The 25847-nt window shown below is 42.7% G+C and overlaps 1 protein-coding gene across 7 annotated transcripts in view; it reads right to left on the bottom strand.

The window, feature by feature from the left end:
• Positions 1-25847, bottom strand: part of PHACTR1 (phosphatase and actin regulator 1) — a 296676-nt gene that overhangs the window by 146047 nt on the left and 124782 nt on the right. Inside the window, exon 1 of one of the 7 annotated variants that reach the window (XM_090136928.1) lies at positions 204-576. The exons of 5 other annotated variants lie outside the window; for them this stretch is intronic. In XM_090136928.1, coding sequence (XP_089993054.1) covers positions 204-450 — 247 coding nt within the window. In that variant the 5' untranslated portion in view covers positions 451-576. Of the gene's footprint in view, positions 1-203; positions 577-1792; positions 1928-25847 lie in introns of those variants that run through there. One more of the 7 variants, XM_090136931.1, reaches the window with a different exon arrangement.

Genomic DNA, 25847 nt, shown 5'->3' on the forward strand with positions numbered 1-25847 from the left:
CCCTACTGGCACTCCTCTGATCGACACGCTGAATCGATGCCCAGTGCGTTCCTCCCGCGCTCGCTCTCCTGCTTCCCTGGGCTCTGTGCAGGGCACGCCACGATCCCAGGCTGTGAGCGGAGCGCACACAAGCACACACGCGCAGCCCATGCCAGCACACACGCTCCTGCTCGCTCCTACACCCACAGCATCTCCGCACTCACCGTCACGGGCTTCCTCCCCGCGACTGCAGTTGCTGCAAATGTGTTTGATCTCCTTGCCTATGTGACAGTGTAGCACGAACGAGACATTGTTGTTAGTGGCGGGCTCCTTCAGTGGCTTCATCCTCACTAGATAGAAAGCTTTCTTTTTAGGTTTTTCTCCGCTCATGCCTGAAACAGAGCCCTGCCCGCTGCCAGGAGAAGGAAAAGCCAGCATCCCAGGCTGCCTGGCGCGTGTGCAAGCCGCCATCCGCTCGCTCTTGCCTTGGTGTTCATCTGCCACACGCCACAGGGATCATGGGGAGGGCTAGGGGAGAGGGGAGGCGGGCGGCGGCAGACGGCAGCGCTCCCCAGCTCGGCTGCCCCCCACGACCCTGCTGCTCCACCAATCCGGCCGGGCTGGGCTGGAGGATGCTCTGTCTCCCCCCTCACCCCCCACCCTGCGAGCATCCTCCCTTCGCTCCCTTCCTCCCGTTCCCTGTCTCCTGCTCTGGCAGCCCCTCCCCAGGTCTCCAGGCAGGATGCATGGGCACTAGTGCAGCCCGTTCCACAGTTATCAATATTTTATACACCAAGAGCCAGCCTGCCAGCTGGCAGAGGGCTGTGCCCCCCGGCCCCACACAAGGCTTTGGCGGGCCTGGGTGCTGCAGCCAGCTCCTCTCCTCCAAATCCCTTCTGCTTTTTCTCCTTGCTTGCTTCCTTTTTAAAGCCAGAGGAGAGCCTCTGTCTGCTCCTGTCCTGTGTGTGGCTTGCAGTGACAGCTTTTGACAGCAGCTGGCACTGCCTGAGGACATCTGAACAGGACCGCTCTCCCTCACACTGAGACTGAGCAGCATGCAGGGTTTGGATTTCTTCAGAGCTCATCATGCACACCCCCTTTCTTTGCCTCTAGCCCAAGACACAGCTGCCCAAGGAGCAGCCAGACAGCCCCGGGTGCATGTACTCATGTCTGGGTGCTTTCATGGCTCCTGCAGCCTGAAGGGAATTGTAACCTCTGATCAGATGCCTTCCTGATCACCCGCTGCCCACATGCCCCAAAGCATGCCCTCTTTCCATAGCAGAGCAAACAGCCTGAGCTGCCCATCCTGTTGAAGCTGAAGCTCAGGAAAGAGCCTGTGATGCAAGGATGAGGGGGCAGGAGGACGCAAGGGACAGGATGCTTGCTTCATGCAGGCTTTGGGGAGGAAAGCCCGAGGAGGTGGTAACCTCAGCTATTTCTGGTAGCTGCCAGAGTAACATGAGTACTGTTGCTTTAAATCTTCAGCAAGCTATCAGTTTGGCAAGCACAGAGTAGAGAGTGCAATTGGGGCAGGCAAAACAAGGTAAAACAACACCATTCTCCTTATTTTTAGCCTTTTTTCCATGCTAGAAGAAATCAACTAATTCCACAATTCTTTGCCCTTTTCACACCTTGTTGCTGTATTTTCTCTAACAAGAGGCTACAGTGGCTCTGATCATCCTCAGCTGCATGTGAAGCAGGCAGTGAGAATTCTGCCTAAAAGATGGAGCAGAAACTTAAGGATTCAGCGCCTGCTTTTCCATTTTCTCAAATGCACACACACACACAAGATACATGCAATGAAACCACTGACCTACTTGTTCTGCGTCATTCTGATGCGGGTCCAACTTCTCACCTGGCACTACAGGGAGCTGAAGCCTTGAGATGTCACACAGCAAGAACTGCGAGCCTTCACTCTTCTCAGCAGCTCTCACAAATGAGACGAGGTGCTGTGAGGGCTTCATGCAGTTCACTAAGCCATGCAAAGCATCCTGCACATTGTGCTATGGTTAGGCTCATGTTGAATGGAGTCAGTTGCCTCGGGTTAAGCACTGCCCTGAAGGACTTGATTTTGCATGGTTGCTCATCTAAAATTCTCACCAGTTTCATACATAAGTGTGAGGAGAACAGGAAATGCAGCACTACTGAGGAGAAAGCAGATGAATTCCTAAAATGTGCATCTCATGTAGCTGCAAGTTAATGCTCTGAGAAGCTGTCCCTTTGAATGTTTGATGCTGAGACAGTGTTTGTTCAATTGTATGTTTGGAAAGAAAAAGTTGAGAACAGTCTGATCCCCTACCAGTCACACAGCAGTTTGGTCACTCACAGTGGATTCCCCTCTAACTTAATTATTGCCTTTGAGAACACCCGTGATTCAGAAAATAATTAGGTAAGCAGAAGACACGGCCAGCCAGAATTCACCTCCTGAACTTCCTCGGAATTCAGTGCTGCCTGTCATGGGCATCCAGCACTGCTGTGCTAAAGAAATGCATCAGGAAAGGAATGCAAATTCCAACATCAGCTTCCCTGCATTTTGGAAATGCTGTCTTCTGGGCAGTATTGGGGTGCTGTGCCTCACCTGTTTTAGGAAAGGAAACTACAGTGATATGTTCAGCAGAGTTGGATACCAGCTAAGCTGGTTTTCAGAGGCAAATGGCCTTATGCTTCAGGAACAGGGTAGGACTCGGGGCATGAAAAACTGGGTCAGACCATCAGTTTTTTGCAGTCTCCTTCTGTGACCTTGGACAAATTACTCACATAGTCTTGACATCTCAGCTCCTTTGCTAAAGAGCAGTCATATCAATATTTCTGTTTCTCAGACAAATTCTATGAAATCACACTGCAAGGTGCTCTGAAAGTATTTGCATGACAGGGAAGGAAAAAAACTGTTCAAATACTGCTCTTCAGAAGGAAACAAAAACACTTTCCATTAGGCTAAGTGTGAATGGTTCACTCAGTTTGAACTTAATGCTTTATTTTCAAAAATCCTTAGATTTTCTTTCAAGTGCTTTAGTCGTTCCCTTTCAATTCTTTTTATTCTGAAACTGTAAAATACACCTCAGATCTGTAAACAGTTTTGGTATGTAAAACCTTCTGTTTTTTTTAGTGACACTATCTCCTGTCCTCAAACAGCTTTTAAAGATGAATGGGAGCAGCCTCCTTCTCTATCTTCATGTAGAGGCTGAATAAGATTATGTGTCTACTCCTAAAAGTCTCAAGCAATTTGGTCCAGGTTCACAGATCTATGGTACAGCAGGAGAACAACCGAGTGTTTACAGGAATGGACTGAGCTTTCTCAAGCAGGTCCCAGGAGACTGCAGGAATCCAGCTGTTTGGGGACATTTAGGAATTAAACAACTCCTTCACGGCATCACATCCACCAATTCCACGTGGATATGAACCCAAAATTATCACAGAGAAAGGTCAGTGAGTTTTTTCTTGCAGGTGCTATGTATTTTAAATGCAAACAAGTCCTGGAGCCATCTGCCAGTACATCTCTTGTAACATGCACTTTGCTACAACATGCAAATTGCCTTCATTCCTAAGAGCTGTCTTACAGAGAATCTGAATTTCACATAGCTCATAAAACAAAAATATGTTTAATTATGATCTGCGTAATTATGGTGAAAGCTGCCGCTGCTAATCAGTTCCAGGACAAATAATGTAGAATGAACATACTACAGTATTCCTGCAGAAAAGGACTTGCTTTGTCTTGTTTTTAAAAATAAGTTAAAAAAAAAATAAATAAAAAAAAACTTAATAACTCTTCCACTGCCTCAGTATGTGGCTGCAAACGCTGGCATAATTTTATTGCACAGTGGACACCAAAATCAATGAAGAGGAAGTCAGACAGTTGGTTATCTGACAGTAAATCAACAAACTTGAGTTTTATTCCCACTCCAAATTCATTTCTTATATAGCCTTGGGAAACCATGTGTGCGATCAGTTCCTCCCACCTCAGCCTTTCCCATTAAGAAAAGTGCCACTTTCAGTGTCCATAGAGAAGCATCCCCTTCAGACAGCTACTGAGAGGAGGACTCATATCTACATCAAAATCTTTGAGGTTCCATTCTGTTTCTCCTGCAACATGACTCCCTTGCCTCAAATCCCCTGGCTGAATCTTTCTTGGGCCACCATGCCCTCAAATAATCTGTGAGAAGCAAAGAAGGATGCTGGAACCGGTCAAGATAGAACAGGAAATTCTCTAGAATTCTCAGAAAAGAAGATTTCTTGTTACTTAGCAGTGTCATTGTTCACCCAGTGCCAGTAAGGACACTTCTCAAATCTTCACTAAGCTTTTAAGCCAAACCATGGGGACACCCCTGCAGGCAGGACAGGTCCCATTCTGCTTCCAGAACAAATAAATGGACATCAGAAATCATGTGGAAGCCTCTCAGCCACATCTTCCTTGAGTGTCACTCTGAAGAGCCTGTGGTAATTGTGCTGTCCTAGTGGCTGCAAGTTCAAAATGCTACACAAATCCAAGTCTAACAAGGCAAGATTGCTTTTTTAAGCAGTTTAGCCTTTCTAACCAAAACATCATGATTCACTTGTTTTACTGTCTATTTAGATGTTTTTGCAGGGCAATTTTATCTAAATATTTCCATATCTTTCCTGTATCTTCTGCCCACTGTACCATGAATCCAGTGAAAATAAAAAAAGAGATAAAAAATAAATTAACTAATTACCAGCTGCTCTGGTGATTAATGCATACATCTACGTTATATTACACACATTCAAGCTGATCAGCTTGCAGAGAAGCTGAAAATATGTACAATCTGATCAACTGATAGCAACAGGCAGACACTAACACTGTATCCCCTTTGGCAGCATCAACATATTGGATGGCATGACATGTAGGGAGCAGCCAAGGGGTCTGAGTTTGTTCAGCCCAGAGCAGAGGAGCTGAGGGGAGGCCTGATGGCGGCTGCAGCTCCTCACAGGGAGCGGAGGGCAGCGCTGAGCTCTGCTCTGTGTGACAGCGACGGGGCCTGAGGGAATGGCATGGAGCTGCGTCAGGGGAGGGGCAGCTGGGGGTTAGGGAAAGGATCTTCACCAGAGGGTGTTCAGGCCCTGGAACAGGCTACCAGGGCAGTGGTCAGGGCCTCATGTGCTGGAGTCCAAGGAGCATTTGAACAACATTCTCAGACACTGAATTTTGGATGGTCTTGTGTGGAGCCAGGGGTTGGACTTGGTGATCTTTGTGGGTCCCTTCCAATTCAGGGTATTCTATGATCTATTATGGACAAGAAATCCCCCAAGTCCACCTTAGGATAGCTAACATTTGCCAAAGGAGTGTTGTCAGGTGGAGGATCCTCCTGCTTGTGACAAAACTGGACGTGCTGCTCACCAGGCAGTTGGTGCAGCACTATCTGGCCTAAGATGGAGATCGAGGGTGCAAGGCTGACAGCATTTCTATCTGTTTCTGCTTACTGCATGGCACATCAGCAAAACTAGGAGGGCAGGGAGGAGGGAGAATCAGCTTGAGACTCCTGCAAGCCAAAATAGAATATGACCTTTTTAGTTCTGCAGCTATAAACACATTCTTAAGTAACAATCCTATACTACTCACAGTCACAAGCCCCAGAGAGCCAGGTGATGAGTGCTGCACAAACAAAAACAAACTGAAGGGAGAAGAAAGGAAGGGAAGTGCTCTGTCTTGGCCATACTGTGTTTAAGCAGCGTTGCTGAAGCATCTCATGGCTCATTTTTGCTCTACTTGCAGGAATTTCCATGTCTTGTGCACACACTTTGCCATAATGGAGCTTTCTCCATATTTAGGAGAAGCCCTGCTTTATTTCAATGTGATGCCATATGGTGTGATAAAAATGAACAGAAAAGGTTACACACATAAAACACATAAGCTTACAAACACCTGTTTGCCACAAGTGTGAAGCACTGCTGATGGTGAAGGGCTTCTAAGGATAGAAAGAAAGATGCCATCATACCCCGCAGGACAGACGGGAAGTTGCTGAACTGCCATTTGAATGCTGAACAGTGCACACACACAAAAACCCAGACACGTATGTGTAATTAATTCACAAAGGCCTGAGGAAGCTAAGGGTAAATATCAGCAGTGAGCCAGTGTGGAGTCTATCTGTAAAACAGCTGGGCAAGCAATCACTCATTCTCATTAGATGACAATCAAAGGAAGAGAATCTTTATGCTGAAATTACACAGGAAGTTCTCCCTAGCAAAGTCACTGCACGTCACTCCTGTGCTCCCAATTTAGATATAGCTATAACCTCGAGGCCAACAAAAGCAGTTCTGGAGACCTCAGTGCAATTATGAGACTGAAACAAAAGAGAAATCTGCATCTAGTTCTGCCTGGCCAGTTCAGCAGCTCACACTGCTGTATATCAAAACATACAACAAAACACAGCAGCATTGTTGACCTGAAGACTTAAACATGCAGCAGATTGACACTGGAAGAATACCAAGTCCAATACACGTTATGGATTTTCACTCCTCCCACCCCCAAAATACTTCTTCCTTTCTGCTCATAAATAAAGAGTTCTGCATCTTCTCCTTCCTCCTGCCAAAACCAGAGCCATCTTATATACATGCACAGAAAAACACAAAAAGAACAGCACCACTATAGAACCAAACCCACAGTCAAGTATCTGCTGCATCTATTCCTCCTAACAGGGTTATGTTCCCCCACAGCACGCTAACAAAAGCTCAGTGAGGGGAAAAGGCAGAGCGCATTTGTGTGTGTGCGTGCCTAGCAAGCCCTTGGGGGAAAAGCTGGATGTGACATTGTCACAAATGCTCCTAGCTACAAAAATGACGAGAGGGTCCAGAAGAGTAGTTCAAGACTTCAGAGTAAAAGCAGGCCAACACTGGCCTGCTGAGGGTGACAAATAGGCAGAACGGTTCTCACATCATGCCTTTGTTTTATACCTTTGCTTATGGATACAGTAATAAGGCACTTGTGTTCTGTTGGCTCCAAGTAATACTATATCTAAAAAATGAAGTAAACAAGGCAATGGGAGGATTCCTGAGATTTGCATTACAATTGTTACATAACAACACGATCAAATGTTTAGTTTAATGTAAGATGGAAAACACAGCAGAAGCCCTGCATTTTCTATGTGCGACGGAGCAATTTGGAATTGTGGAACTGATCAAACTGCGTGCGACAAACTGTCGACTTGCAATAGCCTTTTCTGGAGACTCCAGCACGCAAAGACAGCGCAGCAAAGCAGTCAACAGCTTTCAGAACATCACTACGTTTTCTTACTATTTTCTCCAGACGCCTCAAGACGGGAGAACAAAATCTACTTGGAAAAAAAAATCTACTTGCAATTGCTAGTGCCTAGAAATCTTGGGTGATCAACTTCAGGCATGTGAGAGAAACTCAGTCTTTCTAGATATAACACTATCGTGAAACTCCATCCCTTTTTACAGTGTGTTGGATAGACATGATTATCACAAAATCCCAGAGGTCTAAGACTTTCCATTCCCTGTCACAAGCATTCAAGGACTGAGCTACACACAGTGCTCTGGCTGCTTGGTCTTCAGAGAGGTTTGACTCATCTGGCTTTAAGGAAAATTTAAGAAAATAGGTCAAACTGAACTTTCCATCACAGGCAATTGTAACGAAGTCAATCAGCTTGCACAAGCATTGCTCTCAGCACAAGTTGCCCCTGCACTTCTGCCAACATGACTAATCAAATTAATTCCTGATGATATCATGGCTTCCCAAAGAATATGCATAGACTACCATTCCCTGATAATCTGTATTTTTATTGTCACTTCCTGGGTCCAAATTGTGGCGAAGGATACGACCGTAGAAATCTTTGGTGAAGCAATACATACAGAAAAAGTAAGAGTGTGGCTTGAAATTGCTAGACAGACCAAAAGACTTATTTCAAAGCAATTAAATGGACAGTTATTATCTCAGAAATTCTCTACTGGCTACTGAGATCACCAGTCTAAAGCAGACAAAGTTACGATCAGAATATAATAGAGATGACTGGATTTTTTGCCTCTGAATGACTCATATTAAGTCTGTTGCTCGTAGTTCAGAACAATTTACTTGAAGGTCAGGAGTGTGACTGTGCATGCCGAACACTCATTTAGGGAATAATTTCATTAAAAAAAAAAAAAAAAAAGAATAAGAAGAGGTAAATTATGAGTAAGTTTTGCAGACTTTGCCCCTAAGATCTCACTTGTAATAACATTTTATACACTTGCTCAAACTTTCCAGACCTAGGTCTTGCATGGGCCACTGGGCCAGCCATGTAGAACTAGTGAGCTTTCATCTCAGTTACACTGCTCGTGACAGATCCTCTGGTTTTCAGGGCAGTTGTGTTTAAAGCAACCTGAGAAAGCCATAAGCTGTAAAAGCTGTAGAAGATGTTCATGTGGGGAAAGCCAGAAAGCAATTCCAGTAGGATCAGACCCTGACCAAACCCAGAAGAAAAACAGGAGGCTAAGCTGAAGGAGCAAGTGATCTGCTTGCAAAATAGTAAAAGTGATGGACAATTCAAATGATTAGGAAACCAGGCAGAGATTCAAGAGGGAACATAAGGGTAGCGGAAGCAGCAAGAAGAGAAAAAAGATGATGGGAAAGAGGAGGAAAGACAGAAGATAAGACAAGCAGTGAATAGACGTTACTTTCAGGGTGCCTTTGAACTGGCAGGCCCTCCCAACCTTCAGAAGTTTCCCCACCACCAAAAAGCTCTTTGTAATTACAGCTGCACAGTGTGGGAACCTGGTACACCCGAGCGACTGCAAAGGAAGATTAAGGCATGCTGGCTGGAAGTGGAAGCTTTCAAAAGCATATGCTTCCACTGGGCCTGACAGTGGCACACACCGTCAATCTCCTCACTTCAATAAGCACTCATATTTTTCTCAAATTAGAAAAGAAAAAGAAAAAAAAAAGACAACACAGATCTCCAGGAACAGCATACAGTTTCCATACATATATCTCAGTGAGCTAGCAGCTCAAGGTACTGAAATGAAGCAAGAAGCCTCTGACAGTATAATAAGCCTCTTTTTCAATCTTTTCCTCCTTTAGCACAAACACAGCCTCCTCTGAAAAGCATGGAAATCTGCATGAAGAGTCTTTCTCCAAATAGCAGCAAAAAAAGGATTCTTCCTTCTCTCTTTTCAGTCCCCCATTACCTTTGTTGCAGTCCCACCATTTTCCACCAGTGAGATTCCTACCTCTTCGTTGCTGCTTGTACTTTCACTGTGGACTGGGACGAAGCACAACATACACAGTGCATTTGGGACAAGTTTGGCTTTGCAGCATTTCCATACTATCATTTCTTACTGCCCCCAGAGTTTAACACAACCAGGGTAGTCTCTACAACCCAACTGACAAGACACGTGCCTTCAACACATCTTTCTGATGAAGGGCCATATTAAATATTGCTTTCCTCCTTAAAGCCCTCAATAGAAATCAACAAAAGAAGCTGCAGTGTGCTAAAGGATCTGAAGAAAGCGCTGTATAATCAGTTCTTGATGAAATCCTGGAACATATTAAGTGAAATTTGCTGAGCTTTCTAACATCTGCCTGTTGGATAATTATAAAGCCTAAAGATCCAGATTGGATTTTAGTAATTTTTCAGGATCTTTTAGAAAAGAAGGAAGCACTAAGCCCTACCATGGCTTAAATCTAAATCAGCTTTCTCAGTGATGTATTGTCACAATGTATTAGCTATACTACTCCTTGAAATCTTAGCCATCATGTGTGCAAATTATAAGATATAATTTTTTTTGTGGATTTTTTTTTCAGTTTTGTTTAGGTTCTTATGGATCCAACTGCTCCACCAGCATGATCCTGTGCTGACTGCAATGCCTGTCTGCTGAAGCAGACAAAGGACAAAGGTGGGAGTAGCACAAGATGTACAAAAAGATTTTGCTTTTACTTAAAGTTTGAATAGAATTTGAATGTATGACAGAAACCCAAAGTGGAAAGTCTGCAGTACAACATACATTTCAGTCACAGTGGAGGAAATACAGAAAAATGGTGGAAATACCTACTTCAGAACTTTTTTATTGCTTTGTATTACAAAAAACTCCAAGGAATCCCAGCAGAACTCAGGAACTGCAGTATACAATGCACTCTGAATAAACATTTCAACACGTTTTTTGTCTTAATGACCTTTTTCTTCAAATTTTCTCTAAGTGCAAGAATTCTCTGAGCTTAAAGCAGCCCATCTTTGAGACTCTGGTAAAGCTCTAGGTGCATCATGATGTCAATAGCAGATGGGTTTTGGGTTATGATTGGAAATTTATCAATAAAGTCTACATTAAGAGGCCAAACACATTGATGTTCCTTGTACCAATATGAATAACTAAGTATTTTTATTGTTCAAGGGCAGCATTTAAATGAGACTATGCTGGGAGAAGATCCAGAAGAGAACACTTTGCATTCTCCTGTGATGCCTGCACAGAATCACACCCATCTGCATAAGAAGATATTTTCACCTCTCCACAACAGGTTGTGGCTTAGAGGTAAGACTAATTACTCATCTTCAAGCATGTGACCAAGTTGCCCAGGGAAGTGATGAAATTTAGTGCTTATCAAGATTGGGCCAAACAAGTCCCTGAGCATGGGCCTGTTTTGAGCTCCTAAAATCCCATCCCACCTGAGTTATTCCATGACTTTAAAACATGCAGTCAATAATATCTTCCTCTGACATGTAAAACTTCATGCTAACAATCAAAGGCAATCTAGCTCATGGAGATGTCCCTGATTAAAAAAAAAAAGAAAAAGAAAAAAAGAAAAATAGAAGAAGATGAAGAAACTTATGCCATGCTATACTGCTGCATTCTATGCCTGCAAAGCAACCAAGCTTGACAGCCTGGGTAATAGTTTTTAGCTGCTTGGCTGAGGTACTTCAGTTGGACATGACCATCCTAATAGCCCTTTGTTATGAAGCTGCTGAGTTGCACATATGAGAATACACCTAGTTTGTCAAAGTTTTCTCAGAGAAACCCCTCCTCATGGGACCTTCAACTTCTTCTTGAGAGATCTCACACTCTATAAGCTGCAAATAAGGTTTTCACATCAAGGTGCTGCTTTTCTTCTGGCCCTATTTTCTAGCTGCTTTGAGAAATCCTGAACTATGCACATTTTCTAACTATGCCTTGTAACCTTCCCTGACAGAGGCTCATCCATCACTTCTGAACTGCTTCTGTCTGAAGGAACGTGCTCTCTGTGCTCTGGTTGCGAGGACAAATCTCTGGGCACACACAACAAGTATCACACAAAGTGTGTGCCCGAGGGACAGCTTCCTTGAAACCTGAACAGAAACACAGAAGTACAAATGGAAAAGATTCCAGCCCCTGACAATATAGGGCACTAACAGTCACCGCATGTGTGAGAGAAGGAATTTTGTGAGGCTAATCTGATCTCCAATAGGAGGCATGGAGACCAATAAGGGAGGGAACAAATGTTTGCTTTGCTCTTTCTCTTGTTCTTCTGACCAAAGCAGGACTCAACAGCGAAAAAGGTGACAAAACAAGGACACGAGTTGTAGAAAATGAAGTAGCTTATTATAAAGCTATTATGAATAGTTGGCTTGCTGCTTAGCTAAGGGATAACAAAGTTAGCAATTAGAGATGATGAATGGTTGAAGGGGTTTTATAATGATATGAAAAGATTCTCATCTTCATATCAGACACATTGAATTCGGGTCAAGTCAGTGCCAAGTGAACGTGAATGCCATATGATTTATTTCATCAGGCTGCGTGGAATAAGCGTGGTCTCCTGTAAGCTCTTTAGGACAAAGGCTTATTCATAAGTAATTATCTGTAATAAAGACCTCAACCTGCATAAGGAGCTGCTTTATACAAGGTATTTTTCAAACAGCCCAGCCTGGAAAAGGTAATGATTCGACTGGATAGAACTGTAGAAGTATCACCTTAATTTCAATATGACAAAGAGAAACTGAGCATAGCTTGTCTTGTGTCTTACAAAAACTGTGTGCCAGAGCCTGACTTGAAGCCATGTCAAATTACAAGCTATGCCTCCTGCTTGGGTGTTCAGAAATTGCACAGTGCACACTGGGCACAACTGAAGTCTTCATAAAGAAGCAAAGAACAAAGAAAAGGTACCCTTATGTATAGTCACAGTGCTCACCAGCTCCTAAAGAGCTTGCTTCTGCTCTTACAAGTCCTGCAGTGAGAAAGAGAAGGCATATTAGCTAGTACCAAGGGAAGGCAGCAGCTTCTGGCTCACTAGCAATAGATATAAACAACACAATCTACCTCTTCTGTTGGGTTGCAGTCACAGAATCTCTGGGATTTTCAAGTCACAACTTGTAGTTCAACTCCTTACCAGATTTTTTTTTAGCAACTCAGAATTATTAGTCCCCCATTTTTTATGTTTTGGGAACAGTAAATGTAGCCATGAGTAGACAGGTTAGAGGTAGTGCTGAATACACACTGGTAAAGGGGCCAAAAATTAGTAAAAAAGCTGGAGGACAAGAGGAAGGTAGAAAAGTAAATTGAGTTTGGGAGATGTATAATCACGTTGAGTAATGGGTCTTTGCAAACTTTCCCTGGGTCCCTAAAATATCACCTCAAAACCAAGTGCATGGAGGGGAGCAGCTGGGAGGTGAGTCAGTCTTCTATTCCCTGTGCTGAACTGCACAACCCATGCTGTCAAATTTTGTGTTTTGGCAATTTGCCCAAAGAGAAAATAGTTGCCATTCTAAGAAGTTCGAAGCACTGAGTTTAGAAGCAGGTTTTGAGGACTTGTAAATGAGAAACTTTGTCTCCAAGGCAGGAATGTGCTAATTCAGGTATGACTAAGTAACATTAATCAAAGCAACTCAGGGAGGAGGTGGAAGAAAACGTCCCCATGGCTACAATAAAAGCACAGTTTCGTAAGGAGGATGAAGTAGAGACAAGGGAAGTCTGGCTTTGGGTGGCACAGGTAGAGTTGTCTTTTCCTTTGTTTTTTTCTGTCTTTTCTCCCCATCCTCTGAGGAAAATAGAGAGAAGCAAGCATTTTGAACAATGGAGCAATGGGGACCTGTTCCAGCTGGATTCAGGTGAACAAGTTAGAAGCTAGCTGGGATGCCAGACCAGTCAGGGAACTTCTTTACTCGCAGAAATGATGCTACATTCTGTTATCTTTTTGTGTTTTCTTCTGTTAAAAATCTATAGATGGAAAACATGTATCCTCTTTACCTTATCTTCTGCCAAATTGGACATAGACCATGTAAGGAAGCATTTCTGCTGCACAGTTATGATAACATTGGGACCCTTCTACAAACATCAACATTTTTAACAGTCCCAGGATATTCAAAGGCTTGCAGTTGCCCAATCACAGGGGTGATGATGCTAAGTTTTAGAAGATAATAAATCATTCAGGGATAAACAAGGAGAACACTTTGGGGGAAAACAGTAAGAAGTCATGGTCCTTAGGATACTGAGGAATGAAAGACAACGACATTGACCTTTGCTTTTTGTTCATAGGTTTTGAAATTGAGTACGGTCATTCAGATGCAGAACACCGAGTTCAACTGTTTCATGGAAGCAACTCAGAAAATACAATCTGTCTGTGTGTAACATACTTATAAAGGCATCAGTAGATTGAGGAGATACGGCAGGCCTGGGTCATTTGCCTCAGTTGACAAGAAGTATGGGACACCGTAATATCTTTCAGTCCCAAGGGTCTGAATTGTTGTTAGTCAATGCTCTGCAACTGAACAACTCCCAGCTGCCTACTGGTTAGGAGGCCAGGCAGTAAGAAAATAGTACCTGGAGTCAACGCAAACAAAATATTGTTTAATGAGCATTTTAATGGTGATTACAGCAGTTTTCTGTTTGTTTTTCCTTGTGTAGATTTTCACTTGCTTTGCGCACTGCCTTCTGTACTGAACTGAACCTTTGGTTCAAAGGATGGCTGGGCCATTGGGTCAGATAAGACACAGACCTTTTCAAAACGCAAAAACATCCTTCAAATGCAGTAGTCCTAATAAAGGCTTTTGATAATGCAACCTTTGCAAAAATAGGTTTTACGGCAACAATGGATCTCTGCAGTGGTGGTGACTTAAAAAATAAATCAGAATGGGGAAAAGTAACAGTGCAAGCTTTGTGTCTGGATGCTTGATATACCTTTATAATTTTAATCTTTAGAAACAATCTTTGTAGATTGCTGTGCTCAGAAATGAAATACATTGAAATTCAAACCAAAGATCCTGAAACAAACCTGACCGCAGGCATTAACAATGCTCCAGTAAGTACGCTGAAACACTTTAATATTCCAGGTCAATGAAGCTTATTCTAAGCAAAACATCTGGAGCATTGTAAATCCAGCTTTCTTTAAATACTACGCTCAGCTTCTATTCATTTAAGATTCCTTTCCATTACGCTCCTAATCAACGGCATTTTGCAAAACCATCTCTTGTACCATCTCCCGCATTAAAAATTAAATCTTCCTTTTCCTCTCTCATTCTATCAAACATAGTTTTTCAAGGCAGAGTGTTAAAATCCTAATTTCTGGTGACTGGTGCTGGTATTTGATCCACATAGAGAATTTAAATGTTGATATATGGTCAGAAAGTTTTAAAATTCATTCATACCTTTGCTGTGAGGTTTTTTTTTTCCTCCACAGAGCTGGACTGAAACAAACATTTGTAGCATATAAGGCTAGGTTCAGATCTAGGCTAAGGAAATGAATCTTCTTTGCTTCTTAAGCTTTTTAAAGGGAGTCACTCATATCAGAACTGAAATGGAAAAGGGAGGAGTGCTTCTAACCCATTAAGCTGGTGAACAATTATTTAAATAAGCATCCAATGTATTTTGTCTGCATTCAACTAGGTCAAACTGGGCATCTTTGGAGAATAAGCTTTCTTGGCAAACTGATATTACCAATTCCTGTCCATAAGACTTTACACAAGCAATCTCCCCTCCTTCCTCTTACAGAAAAAAAACACAACTACAGAACATTTCTCCTATGCTCAGTACATCCAGTCTGCTGCATTCTCAGCCTCGAGGTTGAGAAGTGTCTGAGGTTTAGATGCACTGAGGCTGTGCATCTAGTCCTGAAGTGCACACAAACCAGGCATATTTTCTACCTCAAAAATCTGTTCCTTTAACATGATACTTTGAGGTCCTTCCTAAAGCAGATGCACAAAACTGATGCTTGCTTGATAATTGTCCTCTTTCACGCTCAGAAATTCCTCTTTGGCCTTCCCTTGCAGTAAAAATATCTCATTAAGTAAACCTGTGTAAACTCCTTTATCTATAAAATTAGTAAACTAAAAAACTATATATAAGTAAATACTTACAAACTTAGCTCAGATCAATGTTAAATTAAACTCCCCTATTGTGCTAAACTGGATGCAAATACATGCAAATATTGCTGTAAAATGTCTTTTGCATTGCTCAATGTGAAGCAGGTGATCCCAGGATTACAGATGTAATTTTCAAAGAAAAACCACTTGTAATCTCTCCAGCCATGCTATAGGTAGTTCTTTTCAAAGAGAACGTTTGATTTCAGTGAGGTTCATATCGCGTAAAGATGGCTTCATTTGTTGTGCTTTAGACATAAGTAGTATTTTATGGATACACAGCCAGGAAAAGGCACTACTCAATCCTGTCCTTAAGTAGCATGAGCCCATTAGAAAGGTGATTTCTAGAGCATTACTGAAACAGTAAAATCTCTCAAGACAGACAACAGCCAAAAGTGTAGCTACACTGTGTAAACAAACACAAAACTCCCAAAGAAAATATTATTACTTATAATTGAACTACAGTATGTCCTGGAGGACATACAGAAGAGAGATGAGGGTAAGTCATTGTAATAGAAACCCTGGAAGAATCTCTTACAGACTGGTGTTTTTTTTTTTTTAATGGGTAAATAACTGAGACAAAGAAATGGTATGCACAAAATCGTAGGGTAGCTAAGAGCTGCAAAACACAGAACAAGTGAGAGCAGCTTGCTTTCTATGGTGGCTCCAGTCAATCCTTATGGAAGATATTCACTACAAGCCTCCTGGTATCTCTGGAAGAAGGGACTACAAGTCGCCAACGGCACAAGGTCAAGGACTGGAATTTGCTTTTAGAAGATATCTCTACACAAGGTAATGCACGTTATCCTTACCTGGAAGAAGTGCTGTGCCATGCAGACATTCTGTCATCTAGCTGAGAGAAGCAGAAGAAGAAAGAGCTGACTTTTGCCAGCTTCCCTAGGATTTGCGGTAACAGTTAGCAACCGCGCCGTTGCCATTTGAAAAGAACGAGCGAATGTGTGTGGGCTGTGGCAGGCTGTGTGCCGGCTGTTATGCCAAGATGCAGAAGCAGCATCTCAGAGGTGGCTTTTCAGGATATTCATCGTGGGTTCTTTTTATTTATTTATTCATTTATTCATTTATTTCCTTTTCTAAAAGTGAACAACCAAACCTTATTCAGGCTCCTAGAAGAAGACACCCAAAGATGATGTTTCCAGTAATACATAAACTTTTTGGCTATGGCACAGATCTTTGGGTTTTGTTTTTTTTTTTTTTTTTTCTAGCTTTGTAGTAGCTTTCATGCATTACATACAAAAATGAATACATTGTTTGCCTAGAGTATCCCTAAGGGAGCAAAGTTATTGAAGTCTGAAATATCTTCATCCCATTTGCTGCTCCGGGGCTGATTGCTAACCTGCACCTGCCATTCATGAGAACTGAAAGTTAGATGGTCAGAAATAAAAGCTCGTGAAAAGAAAACATGTTTTATAGAAATATATGAAAAGAAAAATCTATTATTATCCAGTCACATCAGTGACAGTAAGAACCTCCCAGCTTCTCAACCAGGTACAATTAACAATTGTTTCAAACAATCAATGAGTTAATTAAAGCAGTAACTTTCCATTACATTTCAAAGGGAATATATTAGGTGGTGGAGAACACTGGAAAATGTAAAGTAGTACTTATATTTAAAAGATGAGCAGGAACAATAGCAGGAAAGGAGTGTATGCCTGAGTCCTGCATGATTTCCTAGCAGCATGCAGTGCCAATTGCTGGTGTTGCTGCATCACATAGAGGCTCTTCCACCCTTGTGGGTACATACTATACTCACATCAAGAGACCTGAAGACCCAGAAAACTCAAAACACAACTCTTCTCCCATGCAGTAAGTCGTTTAACCAGCCAAGCTGCTCCAAAATGTGCTTGGAGGCACAGAAATGTAGCATGCAACTGACACCAACTGACCTCTTCCTCTAACCAGCACATTTGGAAGTGGCTGAAAGAACATGACTCCTATCAGCAATTGCTTTTCACTTTGAACACTGGATTGCTGATACTTAGAGCTTTCTTTTTTTTTTTTTTTTTTTGTCTCGTTTTTAGGCTACTTACTAGTAAAGACTTCTGATTTCACTATCCCTGTGAAACAGAAGATGACAGGAAAAACGGGGAGCACATTGCCAAGCACAACTATAACTTGTGCATCTTTACATGAATCCTACTGCTCAGCTCTGATTTGCTGCAGAAACATAATTTTAGCATGGTGTGAGATACTCATTTGTATCAAAGACAATTGATAAATTGATGCCTACCATAAAAGCCAGCAATATCAAGGGCCTCGAGCTTTTGTGGTTCATTATGATCTCAAGAGTGCTCAGGTCTGCATCCAATTACGTGTTGCCAGAATGTAATTTCAGCATCAAGTAGAGAATGTGAACTTCTTGATTCTGCTCAATAAAGCCAACAAAAAATATCACTGTTGAGTTTCAGCTGAAGCCCAGTCCCTTCTTCATCTGACAGCTGGGCATTTCATTACAACGGGAGCTCTTTGAATGCTCTTGGAAGGTTAACACATGGGTACCAGAAAGCCACTGCTTCTTTGATGAAAATGCAGCAGAGTGCACGTGCTCTGGGCTCTCCTTTTTCAGGCTGACCAGAACAAGGGATTCATTGGCAGAACAATCATCCCACTCAGGTACAGGGAAGGTGCCCAGCTCTGGCACTCTCCAAATGGTAAGCATGTTTGTTGCTCAGATAATATATATTCTGTATTTAAAAAAAGACAAGCTAGCATACAAAAAAAGAACAGGAATGTATTAGGAAAGTTATAAATCGAGCATTTTTCTCTCTATCCCTAAACAAGGCTGAGTTACTTATTGTCACCCTCCTCTGGACATGTCTGCCTGCTATATTGTTAACTGCTTGGATGAATGAGATGTAAGAAAGATAGGAGCAATCCATCCCCTGCCTTCAAATACTCTGAGCACCTACCATGCTCACTCATCAGTGCTGAACTCAGTGTAGAGCTCAACACCCTCAGTTGCTGGTTCACCTTCCAGCATTACTTGTAATTTGTTGCTGGGAGATATCCAGACCTACACACTTAGACAAACATGGGCATGCTAGGCTGTGGAGGGATGGGGTCAGGAAAGCCAAGGCCCAGCTTAATCTAAACTTGGCAAGGGATGCCAAGAAGAACACGAAAGGCTTCTACAGGTACCTCAACCTGAGAAAAAGTAAGTCCAGCAGGGTGTACCCCCCTCTCCCAGTGATTGATACAGGCAAGCTGGTAACAAAAGACAAGGAGAAGGCTCAAGTACTTAACTTTTTTTGCCTTGGTCTTCTCTTATAACTGCTCACCACACAGCCCTCAAATATTTGGTTTGGTAGGAGGGGACTGGGGAAGCAATGTCCCTACCACTGTAAGTGAAGATCAGGTTTGAGACCACCTGAGGAACCTGGACATCCATAAGTCTACAAGTCCCGATGAGGTACGTCCCAGTCCTGAGGGAACGGGCTGATGTGCTTGCCAAGCCGCTCTCAATGACATTTCAATAGTTGTGGCGGTCAGGTGAAGTCCACAGTACTGGAAAAAAGGCAGTGTCACACCCATGTTTAAGAAGAGTACAAAGGATGACCCTGGGAGCTACCAACCTGTCAGTCTGACCTCTGTGCCAGGAAAGATCATGGAGTAGATTCTCCTGGAAGCTACGCTAAGGCTCATGGAAGAGAGGGAGGTGATAATGGAGAACCAGCATGGCTTCACCAAGGGCAAATCCTGCTTGATCAACTTAGTGACTTTCTATAATGGTGTCAATGCATCAATGGACAAGGGAAGAGCCACTGATGTCATCTACCTGGACTTCAGTAAGGCCTTTGACATAGTACCCCACAATATCCTTCTCTCCAAATTGGAAATATGTGGATTAGATGGGGTGGACTGTTCAATGGATGAAGAACTGGCTGCAGGACTGAGTCCAGAGAGTGGTGGTCAATGCCTCAATGTTTGGATGGAGGCAGGTGATGAGCAGTGCACCCCGGGGGTCAGTGCTGGGACCCTTTAATGTCTTTAATGACATTGATTGTGGGGTCAAATGCACCCTCAGCAAGTTTACAGATGACACCAAGCTGCAGGGTGCAGTCAACACACCAGAGAGATGGGATGGCATCCAGAGGAACCTAAACAGGATTGAGCAGTGGGTCAAGGTGAACCTCACAAGGTTCAACAAATCCAAATGCAAGGTCTTGCACCTGGGTCATGGCAACCCTCACTACCAATACAAGCTGGGGGATGAAAGGATTGAATGCGGCCCTGGCGAAAAAGACCTGGAGTACTGGTGGATGGCAAGCTGGACATGAACCAGCAGTATGTCCTCAAAGCCTGGGCTGCATCAAAAGAAGCATGGCCAGTAGTTTGAAGGAGGTGATCCTGCACCTCTACACTGTGCTGGTGAGGCCTCATCTGGAGCACTGCATCCAAATGTGGAGTCTTCAGCACAGGAGAGACATGAACCTGTTGGAGTGTGTCCAAAGGAGGGCTAAAAAACAATCCAGGGGATGGAATACTTCTCCCATGAGGAGAGGTTGAGAGAGCTGGGGCTGTTCAGTCTGAAGAAAAGGAGCCTCTGAGGTGACTTGATAGCAGCTCTTCAGTATCTGAAGGGGAGCAACAGGAAAGAAGTGGACAGTTTCTTTAGCAGGGTCTGTGATAAAACAAGGGGAAATGGCTTCAAGCTTAATGAGGGTTGGTTTAACTTGGATATAAGGAAAAAGTCTTTTACAGTGAGGGTGGAAAGACACTGGAACAGGTTGCCCAGAGATGTGGTTGATGCCCCATCCCTGGAGACTTTCAAAATGAGGTTGGATCAGGTCCTGGGTAACCTAATCTAGCTGTGCATGTCCCTGCTTATTTCAGGGGAGCTGGATGACCTTTAAAGGTCATCTAGATCAACTCTAAGGATTCTGCAATTCCATGATTCTATGATTTACACAAAGTTGGCCTCAGAAATCAAGACATTCCTTTTGTTCACTGATGCTATAACCAGATCTAGATTGTGTCTGTTTCAAGGAGAAAAATTTATATTGCAAACTAGTTCCTAATATAAACTTAATATTTTTTGCACACTGGGAACAGATAACTTTTTTTGCTGTATTATCACATTCAATCTCTGAGGCTTTGACACAATGAAAGCTTCCCTGTAATAACTGCACAGAGACTTAAAAAGAATTATGTTTCCCTAATGGAATGTCACCAGATTGTGATTAATTTGCCTTCCCTTGAGGTCTCAGAGTAAGATGACTGAAAGAAAACAAAAAAGGCAAATCTGAAGCCTCAGGTTTTGACTACTAACTATGAATAGCCCAACTTCAAGTGCACTAAAGATTTCTGAAAGCATGGACAAAAATTTTCTAAAAGGCAGCAATCTTAAAAATGTGCCCACCTGACCGCACTGAGAAGCAAAAAAAAATAAGTCTAAACCACACCATTTTTCATCTCCTTTTCAAACACAATTCCTAAAACGAAGCCATGGTTTTCCTGGAGGCACAGAGTCATGTACATGACAGAAGTAAGGTTGCAAGCACATCAGTTACAACAATACTTTTTCAGAGAAAAGTAGTCTGCAAGCAAGAAAGCTTGAATACAAAACAGGTCAAAATCACTCCAAAATGACACAAGAGACCACAAAGACTTCAAAACAACTGACCAGTCTAATGGCTTTCAAAAAATAAAAAATGAAAATCAAACTAATACTGTTCTTCAGAGAAATCACACATCAGAAATAGAAAAGCAAACACATATAGGGTTGGATGCCAAGTCATCAGTTCCCCCACAAACTGAGTCCCTGCACAGCTCACATGAGGGATGGACACAATCCAATATAACTGGGGAACGAGTTAGCATACAGCCTACCAGTTCACTGAAGTAGACCTTTTAGGGCCCATTCTACATTGGTGAAGGAGGGGATTAATTTCCTTGATTCATTTATTTTTAGGAAAAATAACAACTACTGTTAAACACCACGACATCCAGACTGGACTTCTCTCACTGCTTCTGCTATTTTAAGGCATCTGTAAATAACTGATTACAGTGCCACCACTTATTTATATCTACAGATGGCTTCTTGTCTTGGCAGAAGGAGGAAAACTACCACCTCAGGCTTAAAGGAAGTTTCTCAAGACAGGTTTGTCACTCCTGCTGCTTGTGACTACATGCTTAGGCCTTAGAGCTACTGCATCTACATGGCTTGTGAAGGGAACAAAGTTTCTTTCATGTTGAGGTAAATATGCAGAACACAGAAAGCTATACTAATTAGCTAAATACACTGCTGGTGTAAGACAGCATAAGTCCGTAGAGCTGAACATGTTGGTGACATTTACTCCAACTTGAGGTCTTTCCCAATAACAAGAGTAATAAATACAAGTCATTTGGACGACAAGCCTGCCTCTCTCCTCAAACAATAATAGAATGATTTGAGTTGGAAGGGACACTTAAACATCACCTAGTCCAGCTCCCTTGCAATGAATAAGGACATCTACAGCACAACAGGGTGCTCAGAGCCCCATCCAACCTTGACCAGAATGTCTCCAGGGACAGGGCATCCACCATCCCTCTGGGCAACCTGCTCTAATGCTTCTCTACCCTTTTATTGTAAAAACCTTCCTTATATCCAGTCTAAATCTCCCCTCTTTTAGTTTGAATCCATTTCCCTAAGTCACAACAGACTCTGCTATAAAGTCTGTCCCCTTCTTTCATACAGTCCCTCCTTTAGATACTGAAATGCTGCTCTCAGGTCTCCTGGAGCCTTTTCTTCTCCAGACTGAACAGCCCCAGCTCTCTCAGCTTGTCCTTCTGTCCCTCGCATCATTTTTGTTGCCTTCTCAGGACATGCTCTAACTGATCCAAGTCCCTCCCGTACTGAGGACTCCACATCTGGATGCAGTACTCCAGGTGAGGTCTCACAGCACAGAGTAGAGAGACAGGCTCACCTAAGCTCACATCACCTCCCAAGAACATGTGTCTGCAGATGAAGGCTTCTCAGGTCTCCTACCTTGCTGCAAGGTTAGCAATTACACTCCATCCATGAAAAACCTGAGCAAGACAGGTAACTTCAAACTATGGGTGAGCTTGGGAGCAGCAGCAGAATTTACTGGCTTTTTCAACCAGAATCCTACCGTGCTTATTTCAAGATCTGAAGCTTTCCCCAGGAGATGCATGTCTGATCTGTGTCAGGTCTCCAGAGTGTATGTCAGGCTGGCCTTTGGGGAATGGAGAAAGCACATCTGGCTGGTTGTATTATTCGGATCTTTTCAATCTACTCTGCTTAACTGCTTATGGTAGCAGGACTAAAGGAAGAAAAGCCATAGCTTGTTTTCTTCTCAAAAAATTTGATCCTTGTTTTCTCCTAAATAATTCTAACTCCCATTAATTATTTTAGACATTTAATGAAGACAAAAATACTTCCAGTATTTGGTTTTTTGTAAATTAGAAATGAGAGGCTCAAAAGCCTCATATGCTTAAACACACAACTTTCTTTCCTATTTGCTTGTTTCAGATTTGTTTACAACAGCTAAAAATTTAACCGAGGTGTTATCTACTACCCTTCATACTCCTGCCCCTGAAAAAAGTCAGTATGGCATAGTTGAGCATAAAATAATATCAAAATTCTTGGCTGTCTGGATCAGCAGTATGAAGGCAGTAAAACTGAAAGAAAGCTCATTAGCATGACATAACATTCATTTATAATAAGTAAGATTTAAGTACTGCAGCCTGATTAATCTGCAGATATTTCTATTAGTAGGAGAGGTGCTGTACAAGTCTTGAGGTTTAGTTCATTGCATCACATTAAGCAAAAGGTAGGAAAGGTACAAGGAGAGACAGATTCATCCCATCTAACTCCACTGACTCGAAAAGCTGATCCATTTCATTTTTGGAGAGGCTCTGACCTGATGTCAAATACATGCAGACTGATGGCTTCTCCTGATAACCTTTCTCCAGCAGGACACTGAAGGTGTTTTGGATTTACTATTTTAAAGCATTTTCCCCACTCCATTTCTCAGTGTATATAAAGTATGAAGATGAAAAAGATGAATGTTCCATGCTTCAAAGTATTTTGGGATGAATTCACACTTATCAGCTAGGTGAGCACCAAAGGGAAAAAACAACCACATCACAGAAAGTGAGACTTGCAACCCTGCCTGCCATTACATCTGAAAAAGGCAGTGTATTTTTGAAAATATATTTCTATTGGAATGGTTGGTCTTGCAGCGCTCAGCAAAACTCAGCAGCTCACTGCAGAAGTGACTGCACAAGGTCCCTCTTTGTAGGGAACCTTCAAATCTCTTCTATAGCTTTTAAGACTAGCAATCTAAATTCTCCAGAGTCAAATCTTCCTTACTTTCCCACTGATCTGTTAAAGGATGAAGCACCAAAGGATAAACCATTAAACAGAATAACTTGACATCCAGAAGACCCTTTCCAGCCTCAAATATTCTGTAATGCTAAGTAGTGTGGATTTACTCAGAAATTAACTTTGCTATATTGGAAAATAATCCAGGTAAGAGTTGCTTAACTCAAGTTGACAATCTCTAAAAAGCTAGATTTAGAAAAACAGTTTGAAAAAAGAAAAAGAGAGTAATGCTCCAGTTTGTTTTGGTACAGAGTAAATCCTGGACGATCACATGGGATTCTCTTTCCTACTTCACTGTCTTGAAACAACTCAAAGTAAGACACAAATTAGTTCCAAGCACGAATATCACTTCTTCCCTAGCATGGGCTTCCCCTCACCTTTCTTGAGGGAATGGAAACAACCACCGAGCAATGTCTGTCTCTCAAAAAATGTTCTCCCTTCCTGCAGAGGTTTTTCTTTCCCACTATAGCTGCACTCAAAAAAGTCTGCAACATTCCCTTCATTTATAACAATATTCTGAACCTATGGTGATCTGACAATTAGGTAAGAGAATTAGAAAACCAAGCACATTTCGCAATAGACATTTTGAGCCACTCAAGACCAAAGCTGTGCTAAACAAGAGTTACACAGAGGCAGAAATACTGCAGTGTCGGTCAGACTCACAGCTGCTGTTAGCTCTGTTCTACAGCTTCCCTGTTCTCTAAGTATAATCCTGCAGACTCTTTTCCCCACTTTCAGTTTACTGCTAGGCCACAGGCTTTCTAACAAGCACATCTGCTCCTTTACCAGCTTGATAGGCTCTGAAAAGCTCTGAAGACATCTTCTGTTGCCCTATCAGGTAGTGCTAGGATTAGAAAGCTTGAAGTATCTGGATTTTACTCACATATGCATCAGAGTCAATTACTTGAAGATCCAGGCAAAAAATGTGAAGTTCTAGCTTGTTTCTCAATTCATTTTACCAGACCTTAACCCCTCCATTGGGCTATAATTTTTTTCTAGTCAACATATGCAGGATTGCTCTGGGGAGACCTTATTGTGGCCTTCCAATATGTGAAGGGAGCATATAAACAGGAGGGGGTATGACTATTTACGAGGGTGGATAGCGATAGGATGAGGGGGAATGGTTTTAAACTGAGACAGGGGAGGTTTAAGTTAGATATCAGGAGGAAGTTTTTCACACAGAGGGTGGTGAGACACTGGAACAGGTTGCCCAAGGAGGCTGTGGATGCCCCATCCTGGAGGCATTCAAGGCCAGGCTGGATGTGGCTCTGGGCAGCCTGGGCTGGTGGTTGGACCCTGCACAAAGCAGGGGGTTGGAACTAGATGATCATTGTGGTCCTTTTCAGCCCAGGCCATTCTATGATTCTATGATTCCTTTTCCACCTATCACAGTTTCTTTGGAAAAAGCTCTCATTTGCAGGACGAAGTGTGTGATCCAACAAAGTGTGACAGTACCTTCCGGGAGATTCTGATCTTCAGTTAGTCTGACTACCACTTACGAAAATCAGTGGGTCCATGTTTCCCTGGCTATGTGATCCTAATTCTTACTGCCTTCAGTGGAGGCAATGCACAGTATCAGAGTATTCAGCTTCTTATCTCAACACCTGGGCTGGGGAGAATCACAAAAGTTATGTAAGGGGATGGTCAAATTATTTCTTCTTCAAAAGATACCATAGTGACATGTTGTTAGCTACCTACAGGTCTAAAGAACTTCCTTGATAGCTGCAAACACGTTGGCATATGGTAAGTAAGCTGGATATGAGCCAGCAGTGTGCAACCCAGAAAACCAACTGTATCCTGGGCTGCATCAAGAGAAGTGTGGCCAGCAGAGCGAGGAATGTGATGCTGCCCTTCTACTCTGTACTGGTGAGACCACACCTGGAGTTCTGTGTCCAGATGTGGAATCCAGATGTCCTCGGTACAGGAGAGATATGGATCTGTTATGCCCAGAGGAGGGCCATGAAATTGATCTAAGGGATGGAACGCTTCCCCTACAAGGACAGGCGGAGAGAGCTGGGGCTGTTCAGTCTGGAGAAGAAAAGGCTCTGGGAAGACCTGAGAGCAGCATTTCAGTATCTAAAGGGGGGACTGTAGGAAAGAAGGGGACAGACTTTATAGCAGAGTCTGTTGTGATAAGACTTAGGGAAATGGATTCAAACTAAAAGAGGGAGATTTAGACTGGATATTAGGAAGGTTTTTACAATAAAAGGGTAGAGAAGCATTAGAGCAGGTTGCCCAGAGGGATGGTGGATGCCCTGTCC

This window comes from Phasianus colchicus, chromosome 3 (genome assembly GCF_987193195.1).
Source record: "Phasianus colchicus chromosome 3, bPhaCol1.hap1.1, whole genome shotgun sequence".
Taxonomy (NCBI): Eukaryota; Metazoa; Chordata; class Aves; order Galliformes; family Phasianidae; genus Phasianus; species Phasianus colchicus.